The sequence below is a fragment of the Lipomyces chichibuensis genome, assembly GCF_038497645.1.
Source record: "Lipomyces chichibuensis strain CBS 12929 unplaced genomic scaffold V1513scaffold_1, whole genome shotgun sequence".
NCBI classification, from domain to species: Eukaryota; Fungi; Ascomycota; class Lipomycetes; order Lipomycetales; family Lipomycetaceae; genus Lipomyces; species Lipomyces chichibuensis.
Genome location: NW_027117453.1, coordinates 677,759 through 700,984, shown reverse-complemented (window position 1 = coordinate 700,984; position 23,226 = coordinate 677,759). Strand labels below are relative to the sequence as shown.

At 48.3% G+C, this 23,226-nt stretch overlaps 10 protein-coding genes across 10 annotated transcripts; 4 read left to right on the top strand and 6 right to left on the bottom strand.

Moving 5' to 3' along the window:
• Window positions 1-1,036: 1,036 nt before the first annotated feature.
• V1513DRAFT_372739 (uncharacterized protein) lies at window positions 1,037-2,050 on the bottom strand (the record flags this gene model as incomplete). Its single annotated transcript, XM_066894794.1, has 1 exon — window positions 1,037-2,050. The coding sequence occupies one exon, from the start codon at window positions 2,048-2,050 to the stop codon at window positions 1,037-1,039; it is 1,014 nt and encodes a 337-aa protein (XP_066756642.1).
• Window positions 2,051-5,448: 3,398 nt separating this feature from the next.
• On the bottom strand, window positions 5,449-6,764 carry V1513DRAFT_372621 (pseudouridine synthase; the record flags this gene model as incomplete). Its single annotated transcript, XM_066894783.1, has 2 exons — window positions 5,449-6,603; window positions 6,654-6,764. 2 exons carry the CDS (start codon window positions 6,762-6,764, stop codon window positions 5,449-5,451), a joined length of 1,266 nt encoding a protein of 421 aa, XP_066756641.1.
• A 583-nt stretch (window positions 6,765-7,347) lies between these two features.
• On the top strand, window positions 7,348-8,610 carry V1513DRAFT_435454 (transcription initiation factor IID, 18kD subunit-domain-containing protein). Its single transcript, XM_066896626.1, has one exon. The coding sequence runs from the start codon at window positions 7,509-7,511 to the stop codon at window positions 8,475-8,477; it is 969 nt and encodes a 322-aa protein (XP_066756640.1). The 5' UTR covers window positions 7,348-7,508; the 3' UTR covers window positions 8,478-8,610.
• Window positions 8,548-9,510, bottom strand: V1513DRAFT_435453 (uncharacterized protein). The gene has a single exon (XM_066896625.1). It carries the CDS (start codon window positions 9,278-9,280, stop codon window positions 8,621-8,623), a length of 660 nt encoding a protein of 219 aa, XP_066756639.1. The 5' UTR covers window positions 9,281-9,510; the 3' UTR covers window positions 8,548-8,620.
• Window positions 9,371-10,556, top strand: V1513DRAFT_435452 (uncharacterized protein). The gene has a single exon (XM_066896624.1). The coding sequence runs from the start codon at window positions 9,610-9,612 to the stop codon at window positions 10,390-10,392; it is 783 nt and encodes a 260-aa protein (XP_066756638.1). The 5' UTR covers window positions 9,371-9,609; the 3' UTR covers window positions 10,393-10,556.
• Window positions 10,400-15,551, bottom strand: V1513DRAFT_435449 (uncharacterized protein). The gene is made up of 4 exons (XM_066896623.1): window positions 15,070-15,551; window positions 14,892-15,018; window positions 11,514-14,816; window positions 10,400-11,462 (listed from the first exon to the last, which is right to left on the bottom strand). The coding sequence occupies exons 1-4, from the start codon at window positions 15,258-15,260 to the stop codon at window positions 10,893-10,895; spliced, it is 4,191 nt and encodes a 1,396-aa protein (XP_066756637.1). The 5' UTR covers window positions 15,261-15,551; the 3' UTR covers window positions 10,400-10,892.
• Window positions 15,552-15,583: 32 nt separating this feature from the next.
• V1513DRAFT_482214 (uncharacterized protein) lies at window positions 15,584-17,118 on the bottom strand. Its single transcript, XM_066900384.1, has 2 exons — window positions 17,013-17,118; window positions 15,584-16,961 (listed from the first exon to the last, which is right to left on the bottom strand). Exon 2 carries the CDS (start codon window positions 16,935-16,937, stop codon window positions 15,825-15,827), a length of 1,113 nt encoding a protein of 370 aa, XP_066756636.1. The 5' UTR covers window positions 16,938-16,961; window positions 17,013-17,118; the 3' UTR covers window positions 15,584-15,824.
• Window positions 17,119-17,431: 313 nt separating this feature from the next.
• V1513DRAFT_435444 (mitochondrial ATP synthase g subunit-domain-containing protein) lies at window positions 17,432-18,809 on the top strand. Its single transcript, XM_066896622.1, has 2 exons — window positions 17,432-17,785; window positions 18,118-18,809. The coding sequence occupies exons 1-2, from the start codon at window positions 17,635-17,637 to the stop codon at window positions 18,402-18,404; spliced, it is 438 nt and encodes a 145-aa protein (XP_066756635.1). The 5' UTR covers window positions 17,432-17,634; the 3' UTR covers window positions 18,405-18,809.
• Window positions 18,636-21,432, bottom strand: V1513DRAFT_435443 (uncharacterized protein). The gene is made up of 2 exons (XM_066896621.1): window positions 21,004-21,432; window positions 18,636-20,928 (listed from the first exon to the last, which is right to left on the bottom strand). Exons 1-2 carry the CDS (start codon window positions 21,139-21,141, stop codon window positions 19,051-19,053), a joined length of 2,016 nt encoding a protein of 671 aa, XP_066756634.1. The 5' UTR covers window positions 21,142-21,432; the 3' UTR covers window positions 18,636-19,050.
• A 202-nt stretch (window positions 21,433-21,634) lies between these two features.
• V1513DRAFT_435440 (40S ribosomal protein uS2) lies at window positions 21,635-23,165 on the top strand. The gene is made up of 3 exons (XM_066896620.1): window positions 21,635-21,845; window positions 22,055-22,125; window positions 22,190-23,165. Exons 1-3 carry the CDS (start codon window positions 21,753-21,755, stop codon window positions 22,806-22,808), a joined length of 783 nt encoding a protein of 260 aa, XP_066756633.1. The 5' UTR covers window positions 21,635-21,752; the 3' UTR covers window positions 22,809-23,165.
• Window positions 23,166-23,226: the final 61 nt, after the last annotated feature.

The window sequence follows — 23,226 nt, the reverse complement described above, 5'->3', positions numbered from 1 at the left end:
ACTGCCACGGTGCAGAGAACAAACAGCACAGCTCCTCTCATCCTCACCTTCTAATTCACAAAAAGCAAGCCAAGCGTCAGCAGACCAAGCCCGCAGTTCACATTATGCATCTTTGGCGCGCGGTTGCGCAGGTACGGTCGTGATTCCGACAGATCCTCTGAGTTTAAGCTCTGCTTTGTGCAACGTCGTGATCATGGGAAGGGGTTCCGAGGTTATTGTTTTTCCTACCTGCCCCAAAATTTTAACCGTATCATTCATTTTATGACCAGACCTCCCGAGACCCAACGATCACGCTCTAAGGGGCTCGATCTCTCGCATGTTATTAGTATCACAATAGTGCGGGGTTCCGCATGTCTCCTCTTGCTCTCCTGTCGAAGAAACTCATGCATTGTCGACATGATTTATCGACATAACCCATAGGATGGAACGCGACACCCATCAAACAGGCATAACGCAACAAAGACAATATGAGAATCATTTCTTTATCGCATTTTGCTAAAATACATACAAAACCCGCAATTTAACTGTACAATAACACGACAACTCTAAGCAAACCGAAACGACCTCACGTACTCAGTCATCAACTTCCTCGACGTCCTTCAGATCAATCACTCAATCTCACCCATGTATGTTAGTAACGCATCACTAAGACCTCTTAACCATAACCAGTCGAGGATAATATATGTTGATGGAGACATACTTATGACAATAGCCCAACGTGTAACACAACCAACTATACTGGTACACTCACTAAATTCTCTTCCTCCCCAACGCTTTTAACATTTTTTATATGCCCCCCAGGAATCAATATCACATCTTCGCGTCATAATTGTATAAGTTATAGAAGAATAAAAACAAAAGATCGAAAGGAAACAATGTTGGAATGATGGGCTAGTCATGCGACGGAAGACGAAAGCACACGAAGTAATGATACTGACACTGAACAAGAAACACAAATGGAATAGACAGAAAATACACAAACAAAGCGCCAATGTTCCATTAAAACCACAAAAAACAGCACATCACGTTCATATCTCTACTCCTGCACGACCTCCGGTGTGCTTTCTGCCGGTGCCGGCGCGTCTGCCTTCTTTAAGTGACCGTTAGTAATGGACTTTGTCATGGACTTGACCTTGCCGACCTTTTCATGTGCATAAGCCTCAGCGAAAGAGACAACTTCAAACACGAGGTGTTTGCCGGTAGACAACGAGACGTAGAGCGGGCCGGTGATGGGCTTGCCCTTGATGTCGGTCTTCGATTTCTTGTCCTCCCAGACCGAGATAACGTGAGACCTGGCTGCGGATGGAACTGACAGGAAATAGTCGACGGTTTCCTTTCCATGGGCCCTAGTCGCAGCAACCCTGTCTTCGATAACAGGCTTGACACGGTACACTGCGTCTGTACCAATCAAGTAGAGCCTTCCCAGCTCGGTAGTAGCAGCAGTGCCCTCAGCCGCGGTGCCGTCAGCGTACGACTTTGCGGGGGGAAGATATGCGTCAAGGAGTGCAATCAAGCGAGAATTCAATGGAGCCAGCACAGGATCAAGCTTCGCGCGGACGAATGGGCGGCCCTTTGCGTCGTAGAGTGCCACAGTGCGCTGCTTGGCCTTGTCGACGGCCTGCTTGGTTGGTTCGACGACGGTGTCGTTGACCTTGGTCTTGGCGGCCTCAGTGTACAAGTGCGTGGTCGACTTGACAGACTCGACAGACTTGGAAACAGTGCCGGGGATGTCAGGAGCAGCAGTAGTTCTCAACGCAGGAACGTACTGGTCGACCTTGGACAGGGTCGTATCGCCGAGCTTGTCAACCCGGGAGAGGACAGGAGCAGCCCTCTCAACAGCAGGGTGCACGTACTTGTCAACGTACGGCTTCGCGGTGGCGGAAGCCTTCTTGACGAGTGGGATGGAAGTCGTGTAGGACACTGTGGCGTCAACAATTGGGTAGGAGCGCAAGTGAGCAACGAACGCAGACGACTTCGACGAGCCGTTCGCAACGACAGGAACAGCGGTGTCAACCACCGCAGAGGTCTCGGGAGCAGTTGAATCAACCATTGTGAACGTGATACGGAAGTGACCGATCTAGATGGTGTTTAGCGAGTGCTGTTGCACGAGAAAAACGCAAGATCAAGTCAGGCCGGATGGAAATCGCAAGGCGAGAACTCACTTAAATTATGATAAGATCAAGGATCGTAGAGCGGTCGAGCTATGGAGCGAACTCGGGCAAGAGTGAACCAAAGAAGCGGGAAGAGTTCGAGCAGCAGGTAGTTCGCAGGGATGGGGGAGGGAAAAGAAAGGAAAGAACACAAGGGCGAGAGCAGGGAATGATATTTGGGGAGGCGGGTGATCTGAGGTCGCACAGGCTGGCCCAACGCGCTGTGCAGTCTTGTGAGGGTTGACGTGCAAGCATGTGAAAGTGGTACGCCTGCACAGTACGGCGCACGGACGTACCATAATCGTGCCGGAGGCCACGCCGGCCACGTATTGCCTGCGCACACGTCGTCACGGCATTTGATTTGTCGTGGCTTACTTTTCACATGCTTCGCTATGGTAGATTAAGGATAACGCGTTTGCTAGTAGCATAAAGAATGCAGGCTCTACGTTAGTACTAGTTGGTTGTGGGTGAAGTGCTACTGCTGCTGCTTGCTGTTCCTGCTGCAATGGTGCTTGGTACTTTTTCCCAACGCCAGTGGCAAATTTTATTTAATGTCCGCAAAAAGTGATCGGAGTCATATGTAAAGTAATAATAATAAATACGTTGGGAGGTTTTGACACCTGATAGCTTCAGGATAGCTTAGCGAGGGCATTGTCCACTAACGGAGTTTCCATAATAATGTCATGCTTTTTATACGCCGGACAGGCTAGGCGGCCGCATTGCACCGCCGATCAGCAAGCTAACCAACAGGTCGACACTGCGTCGATCGTCCGAGTGGCCACTGGCCCAGAACAGTCGACACAGGCCCACATCTCACTTTCTGTCACATCACATTTGCTAAGCGATAAATGGACTTTCTCGATTGACATTTGAAGCACATGGTGAGTGTGTCGCGTTTGAGGCAGACATTGTAGAGCGACGCGCCACGAACGCGTTGACCTGCCCTGCAATTATATAAGCAGCCCAAGCCAGCCCGAACCGCAGAGATTGGTAGATGCCAGCGCTTGGGTAGAACTAATTGCCGATGACGAAGCTTACTAACCAAATATGAGAGAACGAGAAAGTGGTGGGGAGTGAAAGAGAGAGCAACCGATGTCGACTTGCACACGTAAGTTGCCGTGCTGAGTCGCTAATTTATTTGTTGGTTTTTCAATAATGCTGCACTTGCTCCACATTAGGGCGCTAGGTGCATACTCTTAGTTGCATATCCCTTTCTTGCCCTCCTCCTAAACGCTAATAATTTCTTTTACCTCGCACCTCGCACTCTCGCATGGCGCCGGTGCATTCTCCGCATATCTCATTTTAGCCGGAATTCAAGATTTCTGGGATAGCACCTAGCGCCGAAACTGCGGCGTAGTTTCTTAGCAGTATGCGCATCATGCTCTGGGCTATTTGAGTATAAGTGAGCCTATCAGTCGGAAGCAAGACTAAACGATAGGCAATCTACACGCACAGTTGTGGATTCGCAAATTCCGGCGTTGCCTGATCGACAAAAGCACGGTGGCGCACCGTCTCCCGACCGGCTCCTTGGCGCCGCTGACGCCCCTCCGGCTGTTCGCGTATGATAAACCTCATCTGCTTTTTACTGTCCATCATACTGGGATTCTGGAAAGTATGAGAATGATGGAACTCACTGCGTCGCAGTTTGAAACCCCTCTGTTTCGTCCTTATCTGGATGGATCCAATTTGCTTCGACACGATCTGCTGCTAAAAATATTATACTGCAACTTACGTGGCCGGTAGCAATTTTTGGTTGATATCTGGCTCGACTGGGCTCGGTGACGTCATGTTACACACCTGCGCCGCTGTCATGTTAATCCTTGTTTGAGGGTATTGTAGGCAGTTAAGAACCTTGGCACGTGTTCTAGCGAGCGCGCTGACCATCTCGGCCGAAGGCCAAATCAGCCGGGAATAAAGCGCAGCTTTGTTATCGTTCACAACCGATCACACTGTTCTGACGATAGGCCACGGCTGGACCGTTGCGATGGCAACAGAGGTTGTACAAGACACACGCGCTGTCAGTCTCGTCTTCCACGTTGATCTGTTTCTCACAAGCCACGGGCGCTTCACTTTCTGTCGGAAATACTCAACCTCATCCCATGATACCTCATGCACGCGTCTGGACCAGATGGCAATTTAAATGATTCTGATTCGGCATTTGTCTAGAATTAATCACGTTCTTGTTCCGCGCCGTCCAGAAGCCGAGACACACCCTATAATCACACTGTTATCTGCCGTCACATTTGATTATCAAATCGTGATATTATTCCTCACTGAAGGGGTCTAGCTATTATCTCCATATTCATACTACTAGTACATCACAGCCTCGTTGTCGCCGTACCACCACCAACGAATCATATGGCTATGCCAGTGATTTACCGATGCGATATCAAAGAATAATGTGATCTTTGGATATGAATATATGTCTCACTCTCGCCAAGTATTCAATATAAGGTTCCTATCGGACCTTATATTGATACAACGAGTCAGTATAACATGTTTACAGATTAATCGGAATCCTCGGATTGTCCGAGCGCGGTTGCTACAAAACCGGCGGAGCAGACCATTCAGCTCTTTTGTGCGAATCCCGCGATATCGTTGATTACGATGTTCGTATTGGGTAATATGTAAATTAACGACAATCAATCAGCAACTACATCTCATACTCATATTAATTCTGTCACGCAGATTTGTAGCTTGACACTGGCCCCTTACAGTCGCTTACCTTCATTTGACACGCATTGAGCGGCACCGGCGGTGACACATGCTAGACAGTCGCGATACTTTGAGAAGGCATTTCTGATTGGAATACTTTCGTGTGTATTCTCAACGCATTGTTGTCATCTTGTTGCAGAAACTTTATGCAGAAATCCCAATATTGTGGTTTTTATCAGCGATGATTCTTAGACCTTGATGCCGGTGATATCTCACTGCGTGACTAAGTGTGTTGTCTGATACAAAAGCCGCGTCATTTAGCGCCAATGGGATGGATACATTCCACGAGCCGCTGATACAACTAACTGGTCGATCCCGATTAGTCGTGCACATAAGTTATAACTCTAATGAACACCTATAATGAATTCATCATCTGCAATGGCAATAGAAATACCGAACTTTTGCTATCGATACAGCCCACTGGCCACCTGCAAATACATTGGTCTTTGGGCTTTACAATCGGGCCAGAGTCGAGCAGTTTAGTACCATCTACGAAAACGTTTGCAGCTTCAGATAGCCCCTATCGGCCTCTACTAATATCGCTATTATACATCTATATATGTTAACATCCAAGTATTGTACATTATGCTTGTTCGGCGGCGATCCGCACCTCATCCTCCGCATCCGTCCCGCCTCCATTCGAACCCGCCTTCACAGCCTTCGTTTTTCGCTGCAACCATCTCTCATTCAAAACCTCAAAGCTATCCATCACTGGCCGTTTCTGCAACGGCACATACTCTGATAACCATCGCCCCATTCCGTCTCCCGTCTGCACTTTTGTCCGAGACGCGTTAGGATCGTAACGACTTTCCGCCGCGGCGCCCTCAATAACGTTTCTCAGGGCAAACTGCAGCTCGTTCTTAACAAGCCCATCATACCACAGCGCGTTCGCCACGCCTCTCGAGGATGAAATCGCGGTTCCCGTCGATGAGCTTTTGAAATCACTCAAACCCTTCCACTTGACATCGTCCCCAAACTCGCAATTATATAACACGAGTGGCGTATCTGAAGCCATATCGTAGATCGGCTTGCAAGGATACTGCTTTACGTCTAGCAGTTTCTCAACGATATCCGGTTTTTCGAGCCCTTGTCCGACAAGGAGCAATACACCCATAATACATCTCACCTGATGCCATAGAAACGCTGTGCCCTTTAAATCAAACACATACACCTCGTCATCACTATCGCCCCGAAACTGGTGATTTACACGTGTGATGTCTGCATGCAAAATATGCCTGTTAAAATTCGTAATCTGTTTCGACCCATCGATCTTGCAGAAATTCCTAAAATCATGTGCTCCCAGCATCATCTTGGCCGCCGTTCGCATGCACTCAACATCTAAACTCTTGTTCCGCGAGACGAAAAAGTACTTGTAATGTCTCGCGACGCAACTAAACCTCGCATCGAAATTATCAGGCGGGTGCAGGCACACTTGGTATATCCGAATATCGAGCGGTAATAAATTATTTACCATAGTGATGTACGATAATTCGCGGTCGTCATTGGCCACTTCTTTCTGTTCTTCCGGTGTCAGTCGCGACCGCACGCGCAAGGAAATGACTTGTGCGAGAGCCGAGACGCCTTTGTCTGTTCGGCCACACCGGCTGAATTGACACGCTTCTAGATCTGTTTCCGATTCAATTAATTTGCATGTCACTAGAGCTTTTAATATCAGTCCCTCGACGGTGGGAAGCGGTGTCGGCACAGCTTGAACATTGAGGCCGTTGTAATTCCAGCCCTGGTGCTGCCGTTAGCATATGACGCAGCCATCCCTCGGATCTGACATACCAAATACGCAAACCTTAGCCCAATAAATCGCGTAGGATGTTCGTTAAACTTGAACTCCTTGCCCTCCCGTCCTTTCTTCCTGATGGTGGCCGAAGCCTTGGATGCAACCATCGACTCCTCTATCCCGCTTCCAGTCCTGTTCACCCGATTAGCCCAATTCTACTGGACTTGCGCCTTTCATTCTCGAAGATTTAATACTGGACATACAGTGCTTCGAGCTCATTGATCCGCTCAATCAGATCCTTCTTTGTCCAAAACTTGTAGTCGGCCTTCAACATGATCTCGTCGTCATCAACAGCCCCGTTTCTGACGCTTGATTTCTTTTGACTTTGCCAGAATTGCGTTAGTGTCGTCTTTTGTCGCTCCTGCTGCGAGCTGGATTTGTAGTGCGCTTGTGCCCCAGTTCTAATCGTGCTGATGAGTATTTGTATTGAGCGTATTCTATGCCTATGTATAGACATCCAAAAATAAATTCCCCGCAAGCTTGAAAAAAAAGCAAATATCTATGAAATGAACATATGCCGCCCGTCAAAATAATATAGCCCGTGTAATCATTTAGTGGAAGCCTTTGCCAACAGATTTGATCTACTGGCTAAAATAATTAAGAAATTTTCGACCTCGGCGCCAACGCGGGAACGAACTCCCAACCACAAACAAAATGTAATTCATTGTTCGCGATCTTGCCTCCTCCCAATTACCTAATTGCATTTCAACACGAATGCGAGAAGTCACGACACGAATAACCATAGAATACCATTTACCAATTATCAATCCATCCAAATATCGCTTATTCCACATCACGGTCTTACATTTATCCTGCGTCTTTAGACAACACAGCCGTTACCGCTACCCAAAATGTCGGACAAATACCGCTACAAACCCGAAATTCAACAAATGATGTTCGTCTCCGGCGAAACAAACGACCCACCAACCGAAACCACTGCAGTAATCGAAGACATAGTTCGCTCCCAGGTCGTCGAAATGCTCCTACAAGCCACCGCCCAAGCTGCCAAACGCGGGTCGCGGTCTATCGCCGTTGAAGATTTGATTTTTCTGATTCGACATGATCGCGCGAAGGTCAATCGGTTGAGGACTTACCTTTCCTGGAAAGACGTGCGCAAAAATGCGAAGGACCAGGAGGGTGGCGCGGTTGAAGGCGCGGATTTGTTGGAGGATGTTGCCGGTGCTGCGGCTGCTCCGACTGCTACCGGACCGGCCGACCCGGTAGGCCCCAAAATGAAGTACCGCAAGTCGAAGGTCAAGTTGCCGTGGGATCTGACAAATATGTTTCCAGAACCTGTGCCTGATGCTGAAGACGACGACGGCGCTGCTGGACCAGATGAAGACGAGCTAGAAGCGAGTCTCGCGACGCTACAGCGCTTAAAATCTGCGGATGAGCGCACTCGCGCGATGACGAAGGAAGAGTATGTGCACTGGAGTGAGTGTCGTCAGGCGAGTTTTACCTTCAGAAAAGGCAAGCGGTTTAGAGAATGGGCTGGCATATCTGCATTGACAGATTCAAAGCCGAATGATGATATTATTGATATCCTTGGGTTTTTGACGTTCGAAATTGTTGCGGTATTGACAGAGGAAGCCATCAAAGTCAAGGAGGCCGAGGACGAGATGGAAATGCGGAGAAGCAAGCGAACAAAGACGCGTAAAACCGAGAGATTCCTGTTCGATCCACCAGATGAGGACCAGAGACCTGTTTTGGCGAAGCATGTGACCGAGGCCTTTAGGAATCTACAGAGATCCAAGCCCAAGCAACAGGCATTAAGAAACTTCTCGGGCGGTTTAGTCAGGACACGAACTGCTGTCATATAATTTCATGCATGAATAGGTGTCGAGTGATGACTTTGGCTGCTTTGTTTTTGTCTAATATTGCATTCGGCTGTTTGGCGTATAGTTATTATATATTGGGTCATTATATATAGTTTTGCTTCTACACATATCCCAGAGGTTTGAATTCATTTGACTTTCGTAGATCCAAACCCTTTTATGCCCATCATCTCCTCCATTCTCCTCCGATCTTCGTCATCTTCCTCAGAAACTGTGCTCTCTAGTGCCTGTGCCCTTCTCTCTCTCTTCTTCTGCATACGTTTCTCCCTCCTTATCCGCCTCTCCTCCTCCTCTATCCTTTGTCTCTCTCCTATCCTCTTCTTGATATCATACATCTGACCCTGATTCACCTCGTCCCGTTTCTGTCTCAGCCACTCCAACCGCGCCCGTACAGCCTCCAGCGTAGCACGTTCCTGTGTCTCCGTCTGTCCAGTTGCTCTCAAATGCTGCTTGCTATTCAAATGATCCACCCACTGCAAGCTGTCTTTGTACGTCAAATCGCACGCCTCGCAGTAAAACCCGGCTCCGCGACCCCTTTTCCCGACCGCTGACGCTCCCGCGGGCACTAACGTCACCTTATTGAGGTCCTGATCCAAATTCAGCCGTTGTCGCCGCATCTCAATTTCCTGCGCGTCAGGCGGGGTTGGCGCCCGCTGAAACTGCCTTTCGCGGGCCTCTTTTTGCTGGGCAGCGCGATCGCGGGCTTGTTGTAAGATAGCTTCTTCGTCCCATGTCTTGCGACCTATTTCAGGTGGCGGAGCGCCGTATAGTGCTTTCCGATCCGACATTGTGTGGATCTTGCGTTCTGTGCTCGGTGACGATGGTCGTCGGCAGATCTGCGGCGCCACTCTCGAGGATGTTGCGTTTTCGAACGCGATGGCTTCTGCGTTGACCAAACTCCCAAACGCTAAAATTTCGTCGCGGAGAAATATCTCAACGGTTTTATTTCCATATAATCGCGATTCCTTTAACCGGCAAATCCGTCGGACTCATACATAGAAGGCGCACCAGCTGTCTTCTCGCGAAGCAATTGTCTACCTATACTTCAATAGATCTATACAAGGTGCCCAGATCTGAACAGCCAATACCATCTCCTCATCTCGTCAGCGTCATAATCATGGCCACAACTACTCCAAGCGTAATCGGTCCACATCCAAAATATGCCTTCGAAGACACAGCGAGTTTAATAAAAGATCTCAATCGGCTTCCCCTCTTCATGACCGAGGTGGACACCACTGATGGCGAAGGCGGTTCGAATCTTGCGCTCGAGGCATTACAGGCTCTCGCGTACGAGGGCACGCCGTTCGAAATCGCGAGTAATTTCAAGGCGCAGGGGAACGATTGCTTTAAACTCAAGCAGTACAAGGATGCGGCGGAGTATTACGGGAAGGCTATAGCTGCTGTGATAAAGAAGGATCAGAGGAAGGTAGAGAGCAGCAGAAATAGCTCAGCTGACATTGCCGAAAAGGAGAAGATTGCGGAGATATTTGACGCTAAGGAGGAACCTGGTACTCGCATTCAGGTCATATCAGATGATAGAGCAGAGGCCGACAAAGAGGCTGAGAAACTTAAGGAACTTGTCAAGACTTGTTACTTAAATCGTTCCGCGTGCAATCTCGAACTCAAGAACTACCGCCGGGCTATCAACGACTGTGCAGAGGTTCTAAAATTGCAGCCTCTTAACGCAAAGGCGTATTACCGCAGTGCCCGCGCATGTCTTGCGATTGATAAGATCAAAGAAGCTCAAGAGTGCGTTGAACGCGGGCTAGAGCTTGAGCCCCAGAGTTCATATTTTAAGGCTCTATCGATCAAAGTCATGCAAAGAGAAGACCACTTGCTCAAGATCGAGCAGCAGAACTCCCAACGGGAAGTTATGAAGAAACATGTGGTTAGAATATAAGCAGTCTCTATATTTTAAGTTGGCATCCTGGGAAATTTTCGGCATTGGCACGGAGTACTACTGAATCATTAGTTCATAAAAATACTATAATGACTGATATTCTACAAGCACATTCTGCACGACAATATTACAAAAAGTCTGCGAAAACAACATAAATCCCATAGAAGTATTTTACCACCTAACATCAATTACAACCTGGCATTTAACATCCATGACTGTGGCTCAACCTCAAGTATGCATACTGCCGTTTCCACTCACATTATCATACTTGTACCCCATAGCAGCAGCGTATGCGTCTATCTCCTGTGGTGTCACACGATCATTATTGGACCAGTTCGCAGACGATGACCGTGGCCTGAATCGGGCAGTACCACCTGCCCTCGTTCGAAACACCTCTTCCATCAAAAGTGGTGGGACCGGACCAAATACGGTATCAGGATCGACCCGTTGCTGTTGACGCAATGCCTCTTGGAGGAATGGAGAGTGCGCCCAGTCGAGAATCACACTGCTATCGTCATCGTCCTCCGATCTACCGACCGTGTTAGCAAAACCCGAACAGTCGGTATCATGGATACATACTCTGAATAAATTTCTGGCAAGGCAATGTGATCACCGCTATTGACAGGAATTTGAGACAACTGGGACAACCTGAATTGCTGAGTACTAGATTGCGTCGTCGGCAGATTCTGACGCCCAGGCGTTGTAGTTGGCAAACTATTCACATTACTGTTGGTCCTCGAGGCAGTCGTGTTATCAGCAGCAAACCGGATTTTATCGTTTGAGAACTTGACTCCCTCCACAAATGGGATATTCCTTCCTTGGTTTGTAACTGCTGCCTTGATATAATTCTGTGGCTGTGACGATGTCTGCTGCTGAGGAGCGGGTTTGCCAACGACGTCCTTCCGCACAACTGACGTACGTAATCGGCTCTCCAGTGGTGATCCAGTGAGCTCATCAGTTCTGCGACGCTTAGGTTGGTCAGTTGTCGTAGGCGCAACAAGGGCTTTCATCCTAATGGTCTCCCCTTCGCCCTGGAAGTTCCGTTTGAGAGACTTAGATTCCTCAGTTGCCTGTTCGTCGTCAGCCAAGCCTCGCGCCAACTTTCGCAGTAGAAGACTCACTCCCAGATTCCCACCAGTTCGAGTCTGTGCCTGCGGCACCCTGCTATTCCGGTTCGCCAAGTTGTACTTGCGTCGTGTCTGATCGTCTTCCTCGACCATTTTCTTCTCGTCTAGCTGTTGTTGCTGTTGTTGCTGTTGCTGCAGTACCCGGCGACCAGTTTCCTGTCTACGGCGATCCATCTCTTTTTTCTGCTCCGCCTTCTTATCCTCTTCAGACTTGTTGACTGTCGCTAGCTGTGCGTCGGGCTGTTCCGGCGGAGATAACTGGGACAGGGCAGCCGCAGCAGCAATCTTCCGCTGCTGCTCGAGTTCACGTTGCGCACCCATCGGTACACGAACAACAACCGGCGCGTGCTTGGCACGAGATGGTGGTTTCCTAATCGCAGACTTGACACGCTTGAGTTGCGCCCCAGCAGCCTTGTTACTGCTTGTGGAAGACGACACTTGGGCAGCTGAGGTACTGAGAGCAGCTGCGGTGGCAGAAACGGAAACGGATTTTGATGTGGATGCTTCAGGTGATAGCTGCAAGTCGCCACTGTCGCAGATATTGTCAAGTGAAGTTTTCTGTGTGCTGGTGCCACTGGTATGCGAGAGACTGATTGACGACCGTTGAGACGTATTAGACGTTGCCAATGAGACTTGTGATGACTGATGGTTAAGTTGCAGCTGCGTCGCTTGCTGAGAAAATCGAGCGTTAGCTACATTACCGGATCGCAAAGCATGAGCAGGAAAGATAACTTTAGATTGGTTAGTGGTGTTGCCACTGGCTGAGTTCGGTTCAAATCCAGCCACTCTTATAACAGGACGTTCTGGCGATCCGCTGCTGTCACCGCCAATCTCTGAGATATCAGGATACAAGCCTGTGCTGCTAGTTGGAGAATTTCCCTGGTTCACACTCTCTTGACTTGGCTTTTTCACTGGACTAACATTGACTTTTTGGTCCTGATGGACTCCGGTCACCCGCGACTGTTGCTTGTTATCGCTATTAGAGTCAAACAGCAATAGCCTTGCCTTTCGGAATACATCAGCAGTAGACATCTTCATGTTTTTAAATGTACTGGTCACAGGAGACTGAGAAGCAGCATGGGCAGTGGTAGCTGCTGCAAGTGAACTTGCTGATGCTACCTGCGCCACGCCGCCAGTACGAGTCAAGGCGCTTCCTGACCGAGCAGGCGACACAGGAGCTGGTCGCGACTGCTGTGTGCCCGACTTGGTGCTCGCATTGCTGGATCTTCGCGATGGCGACGGCGGTCTACTAACAACATTTCTTAACGGTGACTGAGCGTGCACTGGAGAAACCGACCGCGTTGAAAATGGTCGTACGGGCGATTTCAGGACACGGGTAGGGGACACCGGTCGTCGAACAGGTAATCCGTTTGGTCGCGAAGGCGATTTCATAGGCGACTGTCTCATGGGGGATGCCTGAAGTTTGGAGCGCGATGCAGCAGTACTCGCATAGTATCTTCTAGCGGGCGGTTCTGCAATTGTAACCTTCAATGGAGAGACCCGGCGAGCACTACCCTCCTCGCTTGCTCTCTCAAGTTGAGAGTCCTCTTCGTCTTCTCCTCGGCCTTCGCCTCCTCCTCCTCCTCCTCCTCCTCCTTCTCCTTCTTCTTCCTCCAAGACCACATCCGCGGTCTTCTTTGCTGTTTGGCGATCGTGCAGAAGCATATTGTGTGGCAGCGCTTGTAACGTCATAAATCGAGAGTGGGGGGCAGGTGTGGCCCTTGATAGTGGAATCCAATCCTCTTCATCTTGTGGCTCTGCCATCATATCATGAATGTTTCTGTACGACGGAAGAGAGGGTATAGTATATGGACCAGAAGGCTGCTGCTTGTTGTCACCATCCAATGGTTCCGAAGAAGATGCGGTCGTTTGCCGGTCAGCCAGAAGTTCAGCCTTAGTTAATTTAATGGAAAACTCCGGCGGAACTTTCTGAGGGGTCTTTCTCTCCTCAGAGACAATGGACACTTGAGCAGCTGGAGATGCTGGCCCCTGCAGCGTTTTGCTTCGAGTGATTGCGCTTTCAATGCCGGCCTCAGTGTCAGTCTCGGAAGTCTTCCTAGCTAAAAGTAAAGACTTGGCACCACTAAGCCCCGCTAGCCTCTTTTCCATTGACTGGTTGATTAGAGGCGCTTTTGCTGGTACACTGTCAAATCTGTCAGGGGCGTCATGCTCGACAGTCGATACCGCTGCAGGTAGCGTCTGTAACGGAACGATAGTCGTGAATTTGGTTGCAGCTGGAGATTTTTGCGTAGTCGGAGATATCATAACAGGATGAGTAGGCGGCGGACGGGTGCCCCTTGGTGAATGCAGAGCAAGGTATGCCTGACGTGGGCTTGACGTCTGGACTCTAGACGGCGAAGCGTCCCGAGAGAGCGAGTTTTGATGCTCACCAGTATTCCTGTTGCTCGCAATGGAAGACGTCGGCTGCGCATAGTGAGATTTTTCAACATTGGGTAATCCATTAGAAGGCGTACTCTGAGCGAGCGGTTGCTGCCCCAGTATCCTTGCCACTGCGGGCGATGATGTAGCGAATACGTCACCCGATCGTTTGCTAGATGTAGACGAACCATTCTCATCTTGCATCAATTCCTCCGCATTTGCAGAGTAAAAGGAATCCTGCTGGGACGGCGAGCTTTCCTCGCATGAAAGTTTGAAGCTGGAACCCGCCGGTGTAGATTTGACTGGCGAGTACATGGTTGTTGGAGATGTTCTGGTCACATTTTGTGGTGCTAGCGTAAAACCTTCATCTACTTCCTCATGATTCATATTCAGAGAGCTGCTTGGATCCTGGTAGATATTCATTGCACTTAACAGTGCTTGTTCCGAATCCCCTGTCAAGGCGACAGTCCCACACCTCCTCATTTTATCTGCGGCGTCGGAAGTAGGTGCTTCGAGTTTCTCATAGGTTTCTCTGACGTCGTTGTAGATTGTGGTTTCCAATTGTGACACACCGTCATCGTTCACCGTCCGATCATACTGATCGCCAATGACTTTCGTTGGGGACAGCTCGTTATCAGTTGTGTCAGTCAGCAACATGTGTTCGTCGCCTGGTGGAAGTGCCAAAATCTTGCGTTCAAGTGCTCCAAAAAAGTCGCCTTCAACGTAGTCGTCCCCCAAAGCAGACGAGGAAGAGGGTAGTGATATTGGATCCGTATTAAACTCCGCGACCGCCGGAAGCGTAGCTTGGCATCGTGCTGCAGGAGAGGGTGACGTTGCAGTAGACGATGCCGGTACCGGCGGAATGTGTGGCAAGTATGCACACGATGTTTGTTCCAGTTTGGAACTATTTGTTCGCGGCTATACAGGGGTAAGTCTTGCTCAGCATATATAGTAATTCAAATTCACGGAAAGAAAATTCTCGACTCGACTCACATTAACGTTCTCTTTATCTGCGCCTTTATCGCCGGCAGACCTCGAGATGACTTGACTTTTTAATGGCGATATGGCTGACTTGGCATGCTCGGAGTATGGAGAGATCATCACATTCTCCACCAAATCTCTGTGAGCAATTAATAACCGTTGTTCATTTCGCATCAAATCTTAGGCTTACGGTTCGCTAATAGAATTTCTCAAGATAGAGTCCGTGAGATCTCCTAACCAATCCAGTTCATCCTTCGCAGCATATGCAAAATCCTCAAAAGCAGAGTCAACCAGCGTTTGCATGTTTAATATTTCGGAATGAACCCAGGAGATCGACCCCACGAAAGGAGATGTATCCGTTGGTGCAGTAGCTGAAGCCATTGTGTTCAAAATGCGACAATGCACTACTCGTAGTGGTGACCTGAATACAAGCCCAATCGCGGGAAAGATGGCTAATCTTAAGCAAAGTGAACAATCAACGCATCGCTATCCGTCCATATGTCGACGTCAAACTAGTATTGCCCTATGTGCGCGCCAAGGTAGACCTCGCGGACACAGAAAGAACTCCGGATAGTTGAATGCTAACTTGGATCTCAGAGAATAATGTTCATTGCGACTGGTCCCGTGGAATGGGGCTTGCGGCGTCTTGTTTATCTATGCCGCGTTTCCGCAGTAACCAACAAGTGGTGTGTGTACATAAACCTGCGCGTTTTTGACAACAGAGCGTGAGACTCAAGTAAGGGTTTTGTATACACTATGTCATTGTGATGCATAATTCTGGTCCGTGGGAAAATCATTTTCCCTTTTTCGCTACCACCATCCCCAAGATATTTCATAGTTACTATAATTGTGCATCAAAATTGCCATATCCGGTTGATACATGCTACCTGCATCCATTATTATAATACAATATCCATCAACAGGTTACGCATTCTAATGAATAATTTAACCTACTGTCTTAATTTCCACATCATCTGTGTCACCCTCCTCAAGCTTCTCGTATCCTCTTCCATGTCTTCTCTTCCGTTGACTCCTACCACCTCTGTGACCACCAATGTAGATGTTGCCAATCTTCCGTGACTTGCGCGTGCAGAAGTGGAATGCCGCGAGAAACACACAAAACACAAGCACGCACAACGGAATCGCGGCCGCCATCTCCAAGGTCTGCTCCTCATATCGCTGGCTGCTTGACCGCATTGCCTTGGGTCCCTTCAGAAACTTCACAAGCGGCGCGCGCTCAACGTTAAGGTCATCAGCAGCCTCGTCGGGTGACTCAAGATGAATATACACAGACTTGGAGAATGACTTGCCCATCCAGTTCGGATCAATTTCCAAAATATAGTAGCCTAACTCATTGTCTACCCATTCCGAAGTGAAGAACGCGAATTCCTTCAAGTTTTTCTCAACCGAATTGTCATGAACCGCACTGGGAGAGGTGACGGACAGTGTATCATAGTCTAGCAAATTGATACGCACCTCTGTCGAATTGAAATACCGAGAATACCAGCTTACAAAATAGGCGTGTCCAGAAAGTAACTCCGAGTTTGTAGCAGGGGAGCAGAACGGTGCAATATCTCCTTGTTCGAGATATCTCTCAGGAGTACATCTGATAACTGGATTCAAACGCTCAAACTCACCCTCGTAAAATCGACCGTTCATAACAGTCTTCAATGTATTCGTATTTTTGGCAGCTGCGCCATCTTCCTCACTGGCGGCGCTAGAGCTGCTCTCGGTGTCCACCGCCGTTTGCTCCGCAAACCAAGTACCATATGTCGGGCTTGCCTTCTCAGTATACCCGTTTTTGATTTTAGGCTTGATTGTAGCAGGCGCGCCGTTGTTCTTCAGGCTGATCCATGGAACGGCTACTGTAGGCGTGACCACAGCAGGACGCGGGGATATGGTAATTCCTTCAACGATAAAAGGAGTGACTGTCTCCTTTGCACCACTAGGAGCTGTCCGGGTCCACGGCCGAAGGGGAAATATCCCTGGCGTTTTCGCCTCTCCGGCAACGAGAGGGAGCAAATGTAACAGCGGTATTACGAAAGTACTGAGATGCATTGGTGTGACGCGCTATTGATCCGTCTGCCAAAATTGTCTATTACCGGACGCGTTCCGGGAGTAACCACAACTTACCAACACCAATTCTTAACAAAAGATCAACGATTTAAGAATCCAAAAAGCGGCAAGCAAGCAGTGGACTTAGAGAATGAAGGTTGATGAACGACCACGACCATGTCATTGCAGCGAACTCGGCTCAGACGGCAACTATTACCCGGTCACTGGCAAAAACCGGCGGCTGCCGGGTAATACTCAAAACTTATATGCAAACATGGCAAAATTTCGGCCAATTAGCAAGTGCGTTTAAGTCGTGGGTAGAACGCAGTTCTGAAGCGAAAAGACATAAATGCCAAAATCATTTATCAAACACCAACTCAATTGGTCTTTTCTGCAGATTATAGCATTAATAATCTTCAATTTCTTGGTCAATTAGGCGTATTGTTTAAAATATGATCCGCCTTCAAGGTTCAGGCACAGTTACTAGAACGCAACTGGTTTCAAACCTTCCTCTGAAAAATAGCCAATTACACTGTAAATCCTGAACCAGTCTTAGACCCACAAAAGTTTCACCGGATTGCCGTCCTTTGCAGACCTCACTGCAGAAATTATAATACGATCAAGTCCACTCCCGTCGTCGACACTTCCAGACTATACTTAGTCATCCGATACATTCACGAATCAATTTTGCAGTACAGAAATGCTCAGACAATCCGTTTCGTCGCCAGTGCGATCCATGTTCTCGGCGGGTCCCTTTAGCCGGGCACTCTTCCGACAGCAGCAGATGCGCCAGAACTCCGCTTTGTCTAGCCTTGTGGCTAAGGCTAACGCCGCTGTTGCCAGTGCTAAAAGTAAGTGCATACTGCAAACGGTTTAAAGTATTTGGTAGAGAGATGGGCGTAGTCAGGTTCGTCATTTGTCTAGAGTAGGAATTAGCAAAGACAGTTGGGAATTGCGTCATGGTTATAAATGAGATCCATCACTATATTACAAAATTTGCTAGGCTAGTAGTATGCTCTCATTGTTCCCTGATTTCGGGTTAACTTAGGCGCGAAGACTCTGGGAAACCCGTCGTGCAAACAGTTGGAAACTTTCACTGTACTTATTGGCTCGTCTCTCACAAATACATATCTACTTCAGCATGCGATCTTTGCGAAATAATTACTAAAGTGTGATGATTTAGATCTTGCCGACAAGGGTGTCTATTGGTCCAAGGTTGTTGCCGAGGTTTCCAAACAGGTTTACCTTAAGGAGTCCTTCGCTCCTCCTACCGCCGCTCAGTTTCAGAGCACGTACAATGGCCTCTACAGCTCAGTTCTCCCATACTTCACTTCTCCCGAGGCATTTTTTGCCGCCTTGAAGTCTATCAATGGCGCGGCCCTCTTCAAATTCATCGGTTACGGCATTCAGCTATTCGGCGCCTTCTCTCTCGGTGAAATTGTCGGCCGGAGAAAGATTGTTGGCTACTAAATTTTCGAAATACTATAAATATTGACGAAGTTTAGAAGAGTCGAATACAACAGATCAAGAGGAAGATTTTATGGAAACAGATATGGACGCAAAGACGCAACAGTCTTGTCAATCGTCTGTTCTACAAACAATTCTGGCTTAAATAAATGCATTTGAGTGTACCGTTGGAATGATATGCGGTGTTATATAGAGTATGGTTCCCATTTGTTTAGTGAACATCATTGTTTGTGACAATTCTATAACTTATTCTTCAATTGGTTTCTCATTTCGTGGTAACAACGACCTACACGCCTGTAATCTAACTATATTGTTTCACGTCTCTAACGCAGTCGAGAAGCTTGGTTAATATGCGTAGTGTTGTTAGCATTTCTTTAGTCGGCTTCAGACTTAAATGGTAATCATGAGCTCACTGTCCATCACCTAACGTCCATTAAATAATCAAAATGTTGGAAATGACCATTCAAATTTGGTCCCAGAATGAATGTGCAAACAATAAGGAATGCGACCATTTATTCTCCCTGACAAATATATATGCAAATTATGCTTAACTATTACTTCATCAACATGTATGCCCCTTATCCTACATATCGTCCACTTTTTCCCGTTAATCCTTGCGGCGCAGACCCGGCCGGCAACTAACTCATGATTAAGTAGGTGCACTACTAACATCCGGGAATGTAAATCGGAATTTGTAATCCTGAAATGCTTTCTCAGGGGCATCGCGGGCTTTCTGCTTCACGTCGTCATTGCCACCGGAAACTTCAACTGATGCAGGTCCTGAGAAGAAAAACCGCGGAAGGTATGCCATGTAATCGTTCGTCGACAACGCCTTTTTTTCTGACTCGCTACGCTGTGTAGAAACATCGGTAGCAGGAACAGGAGTCGCAATACGAGGGGTAGCAGAACCACCGCCAAAGCTGAATGGGATATTCTTTTCATCCGGTTTCGCGCCACTCTGCGAGACAGCAGGTTCTCGTACCGCAAAAGCAATTGTATCGCTTTTCTTCTGCTCGTTGGCCGGAGTGGAATCACCAGAGCTACCGAACGGAAATAAGACCTTTGACGTGGCATCCGCTCGCAACGCAAGACTAGGTTCTGGTTGTACAGACTTCTTCTCGACAACGTTGTTGTCCGATCCAGGAATTTCTTGAGCATTCATGATGATACTTTCCCTCAAATGCGATGACTTCGAAGGCTTAAACTTGTCGATCAAGGAAATTGAAGAAGGCGTTTGTTTCGATGCTGATGGCGCGCCCCTTGATATTGCTATCTGGCTATCTCCCTCTGGGCGAGCACTAGTCGTAGAAGATACCTTGGGAGCTGAGTGAGCATTAACAGCATGTGTCGAAGGCTTAACTGGAGTCGCGCTAGCAATTCCGCTTGCGAAGGCACCAACCTTTTCTTCAGTAGGAATGGTTCTCTCGATCTCATCCAGTGCGCGTCTTTTCTTTCTAGCACTTTCAACACCAACCAATGACTCCTTTCTCGCCAGCTTCCGACGGGTTGTCGTAGAAGCTAAGGGTGCTGAAGCAGCGTATGGGTTGACGAACGATTTGATTGCCGGATCCGTCAACCGTTCCCTATCCTCGGCTCTGGCTTTAGCAATCTCTGATGGGGTGCCAACTGGCTCGATAAGCGACAGCAGGGCACTGGCGGTCTGCGATATTCGCTTAGGTGCCGTGGATGGCGTAGTCGACTTATCATGCTGGGTTGCTGGTGAAGCCGGTCGAAGCTGTTTTCTCTCAGGTTTCTCAGCCGCAGGGACATCAGAATCTGTCTTTAGACGCTTCCCACTACTTGGCTGAGGCGTTGTAGTTCTCGACTTGAATGGCGTGGAGATTGTGGGATATTGTACGACCGTCTTCGGCTTCGCGACCGTGGGTGTGGCAGCACGGCGCGGTTGTGGAGTGAGAATAGGATTGTAACGTGGAGCACGAAGGCTAGGGGTAGCTGATCGATGACGAGCAGGAGTAACAAAGGATGGTACACTAGGATACAGCTGCTCCGTGACAGTCTTTGATGGCGACGTCTGTGTACTAAATGAAGGTAGCGATGGAGTTGATTGTCGATGTTCGTCTAGTTGTTTTTGTTGAGCTTGGTGCATGAGTGCCATGACACCTTGAACCTCGATGCTGGATAATGGGGCGTCACCCTTCTCACGGAAAAAATTAGCAAGCATCTGGTTCGGCGAGGCGGTCTGGTCGTCTGATGGAGCGGCCGGCATCTGCGTAGGTGTCAAAGCTAATGGCGCTAGCGACCACGCCGGGGTGTTTGGCGGCTGTGATTTGGCGGGAGAGAAGAGAAATGGTAAGAATCGTGTAGGGGTATTAATGCATTGGCCCGACTCAGCTCCTTGCTCATCTGAACCTCCTATGTTGGATTGTCCACTAGCGCTCTTCTCCGCAACTGCCTTTTGAGTATCAGAAGTGTGTAGTTCGCCATCGCTATGCTGTTGGTGTCGTGGACTATTCCATCGCGAAGGTGTAAACATTGAGATCACCTTCGAGAAAATACTTCCCGGAGTCTGTACATAATCTCCGTCAATATACATTCTACGGCTGCCTCCAGTTTCCCCAAAACTAAAAAACAAACAACATACCTGAGTATGTAAATCTTCACGACCTCGCATAGGGGTTTGTGGGGTTTCGCCGTTCGGCAGCGAAGATTGCCGAGATGGACGCGAGTAAGGAGTCGCTGTATGTGATAGTCTCGAATGACGTGGTGCTTTTCTATCCATCCTTGTGTCGTTACTGCAAATACGTCGTTATAGATGCTAATAGATCTCTATAACTAGGTAATATAAATATTGGCGATCTCGTCACGTCTGGTGTTATGACCCCGTACGCGAATCTGGCGATTGTCGATTCTTGTTGTCGCCTCTTGCCGTATGTTGACGGTACACTACTCTAAATCAAATTGCCGCAACGAAACTACTAGACAAATACTGGTTCTCCGATGTAAATGTCTGCGCGATTATACCGGAGTCAGCTCGATACACTGGTGTTACGCTAATTTTGGTCGAGGCACTGCAATGGTGTGTCAACAAAACTATGATCGTGGGGCGAGCATGAGAAAGTCACAAACATCACGTGACTTGTTGTGATTTGTGAGTCCTTGCCCTAGCTCACGACTGCTAGGGCAAGCCTGACTACGCTGAGTCCGAAGACGAAAACAGTCACGAAATATAAATCCGTGGAGCAATGGGGACACAGACGCTTAGCTGGGCGAGACCCTCCTGGTGCCATAGGCGAGCATAACGCCATAGTGGAAGTCAGTTTCATTGATTCAATTCATTCGTATCTTTCCATCCCTAGTCATCACCTCCTTGTTCACACGATATCAGCAAAGATGCCCGGTGTTCCCGACATTTTGAGCCCAGTCCAGCAGGACGTTGAGCTCCTTTTGGCTGCGCAATGCCATCTCGGCAGCAAGAACCTCCAGGTGGGTTACATGTTGAATTTGTCTCGACACAGTCTCGAAGTGGATTGGCAGAATAAGTTGTGATTGAGAAATATTAGCGAAGAAGAGGAAGAGGGGAAGGTTGTGCATTAGGAACACGACAAACGATATGGTCGTCAATTTGGTTGAATAGCAGGGGACCGGAATTCATTTTACACTTCAGCTCAGTGCTAATGGAGATTCACGTTTAGACACATATGGAGCCTTATGTCTTCAAAACTCGGACTGACGGTGTTAACATTATTAACATCGGCAAGACATGGTATGTGGAAATTTAGTTATGACAACGGGAGCGATATGAGGTTCACCAAGCTAATTTCCAACAGGGAGAAACTCGTCCTCGCTGCGCGTATCTTGGTAACCATTCCCAACCCTTCTGATGTTGTCGTTGTGTCTGCTCGTCCATATGGTCAGCGCGCTGTCCTGAAATTTGCTTCGCATGTCGGTGCCACTGCCATTGCCGGCCGATTTACTCCCGGTAGCTTCACCAACTACATTACCCGATCGTTCAAGGAGCCCAGAATCATTGTCGTCACAGATCCCCGCACCGACGCGCAGGCTATCAAGGAGGCCTCATACGTCAACATTCCCGTCATTGCTCTTTGTGACACTGATTCCCCAACCGACTTCGTCGACGTGGCTATTCCTACCAATAACAAGGGCAGACACTCCATTGGTTTGATCTGGTGGTTGCTTGCCCGAGAAATCCTCAGACTGAGAGGTGTCCTCTCGCGGGTTGAGACCTGGAGCGTAATGGTTGATCTTTACTTCTACCGTGATCCAGAGGAGACCGAAAAGGATGTTATTGAGATTCCTGCTCCTGCTAAGGAGATAGAGGCCGCCCCCGCTGTTGAGGCTGGTGATCAGTGGGACATTAACGAAGCTATTCGAGCTACTAGCGGTACTGCCATCGCTGTCGAGACTGGTGATGCTATCTGGGAATGAGGATATGAATAAGAGATATAGGATAAGGAGGAACGAAAAAGTACGGTGATGTTTAACTACCATTTCATGTGTTTATATTCGGTTTTGTAATAATATCAGAAGAAACACCTCTACATCTATTTGTGCTTTTGGTATTCTTGATGATCTTATGGCGTTTCGATTTGGAATTGTTAAGGGATGGGTACGCGTGCGAGACAAAACTAAAGAGTAGACTCTGCGTCCTTCGATAAGAGTGCGTTTATTTATCCTGATCAATTTCAAACAAGTGTTCATGTTATTCGCATCTCCATTTACCAACCAAAGCAAAACAAGCCCAAAAAGAGAAATTTAGCTCCGAGCCAACCATACTGCAATGCCATCGGGGAACCGGTTACAGAGCCACCCGCCGAGATATTTTCCTGACACCGTTCAACTACCC

Coding starts and splice junctions, on each gene's coding strand:
- V1513DRAFT_435449 (XM_066896623.1), bottom strand. CDS start 15,260: ATGGCTTCAGCTACTGCACCAACGGATACATCTCCTTTCGTGGGGTCG. Junction 14,817..14,891: donor CAGATAAAGAGAACGTTAAT/GTGAGTCGAGTC, acceptor ACCCCTGTATAG/CCGCGAACAAATAGTTCCAA. Junction 11,463..11,513: donor GAACTGGTGGGAATCTGGGA/GTGAGTCTTCTA, acceptor GACGACGAACAG/GCAACTGAGGAATCTAAGTC.
- V1513DRAFT_435440 (XM_066896620.1), top strand. CDS start 21,753: ATGCCCGGTGTTCCCGACATTTTGAGCCCAGTCCAGCAGGACGTTGAG. Junction 21,846..22,054: donor TCGGCAGCAAGAACCTCCAG/GTGGGTTACATG, acceptor ATTCACGTTTAG/ACACATATGGAGCCTTATGT. Junction 22,126..22,189: donor ATTAACATCGGCAAGACATG/GTATGTGGAAAT, acceptor AATTTCCAACAG/GGAGAAACTCGTCCTCGCTG.
- V1513DRAFT_482214 (XM_066900384.1), bottom strand. CDS start 16,937: ATGCATCTCAGTACTTTCGTAATACCGCTGTTACATTTGCTCCCTCTC.
- V1513DRAFT_435443 (XM_066896621.1), bottom strand. CDS start 21,141: ATGGATAGAAAAGCACCACGTCATTCGAGACTATCACATACAGCGACT. Junction 20,929..21,003: donor GTGAAGATTTACATACTCAG/GTATGTTGTTTG, acceptor GATTATGTACAG/ACTCCGGGAAGTATTTTCTC.
- V1513DRAFT_435444 (XM_066896622.1), top strand. CDS start 17,635: ATGCTCAGACAATCCGTTTCGTCGCCAGTGCGATCCATGTTCTCGGCG. Junction 17,786..18,117: donor CGCTGTTGCCAGTGCTAAAA/GTAAGTGCATAC, acceptor GTGATGATTTAG/ATCTTGCCGACAAGGGTGTC.
- V1513DRAFT_435452 (XM_066896624.1), top strand. CDS start 9,610: ATGGCCACAACTACTCCAAGCGTAATCGGTCCACATCCAAAATATGCC.
- V1513DRAFT_435454 (XM_066896626.1), top strand. CDS start 7,509: ATGTCGGACAAATACCGCTACAAACCCGAAATTCAACAAATGATGTTC.
- V1513DRAFT_435453 (XM_066896625.1), bottom strand. CDS start 9,280: ATGTCGGATCGGAAAGCACTATACGGCGCTCCGCCACCTGAAATAGGT.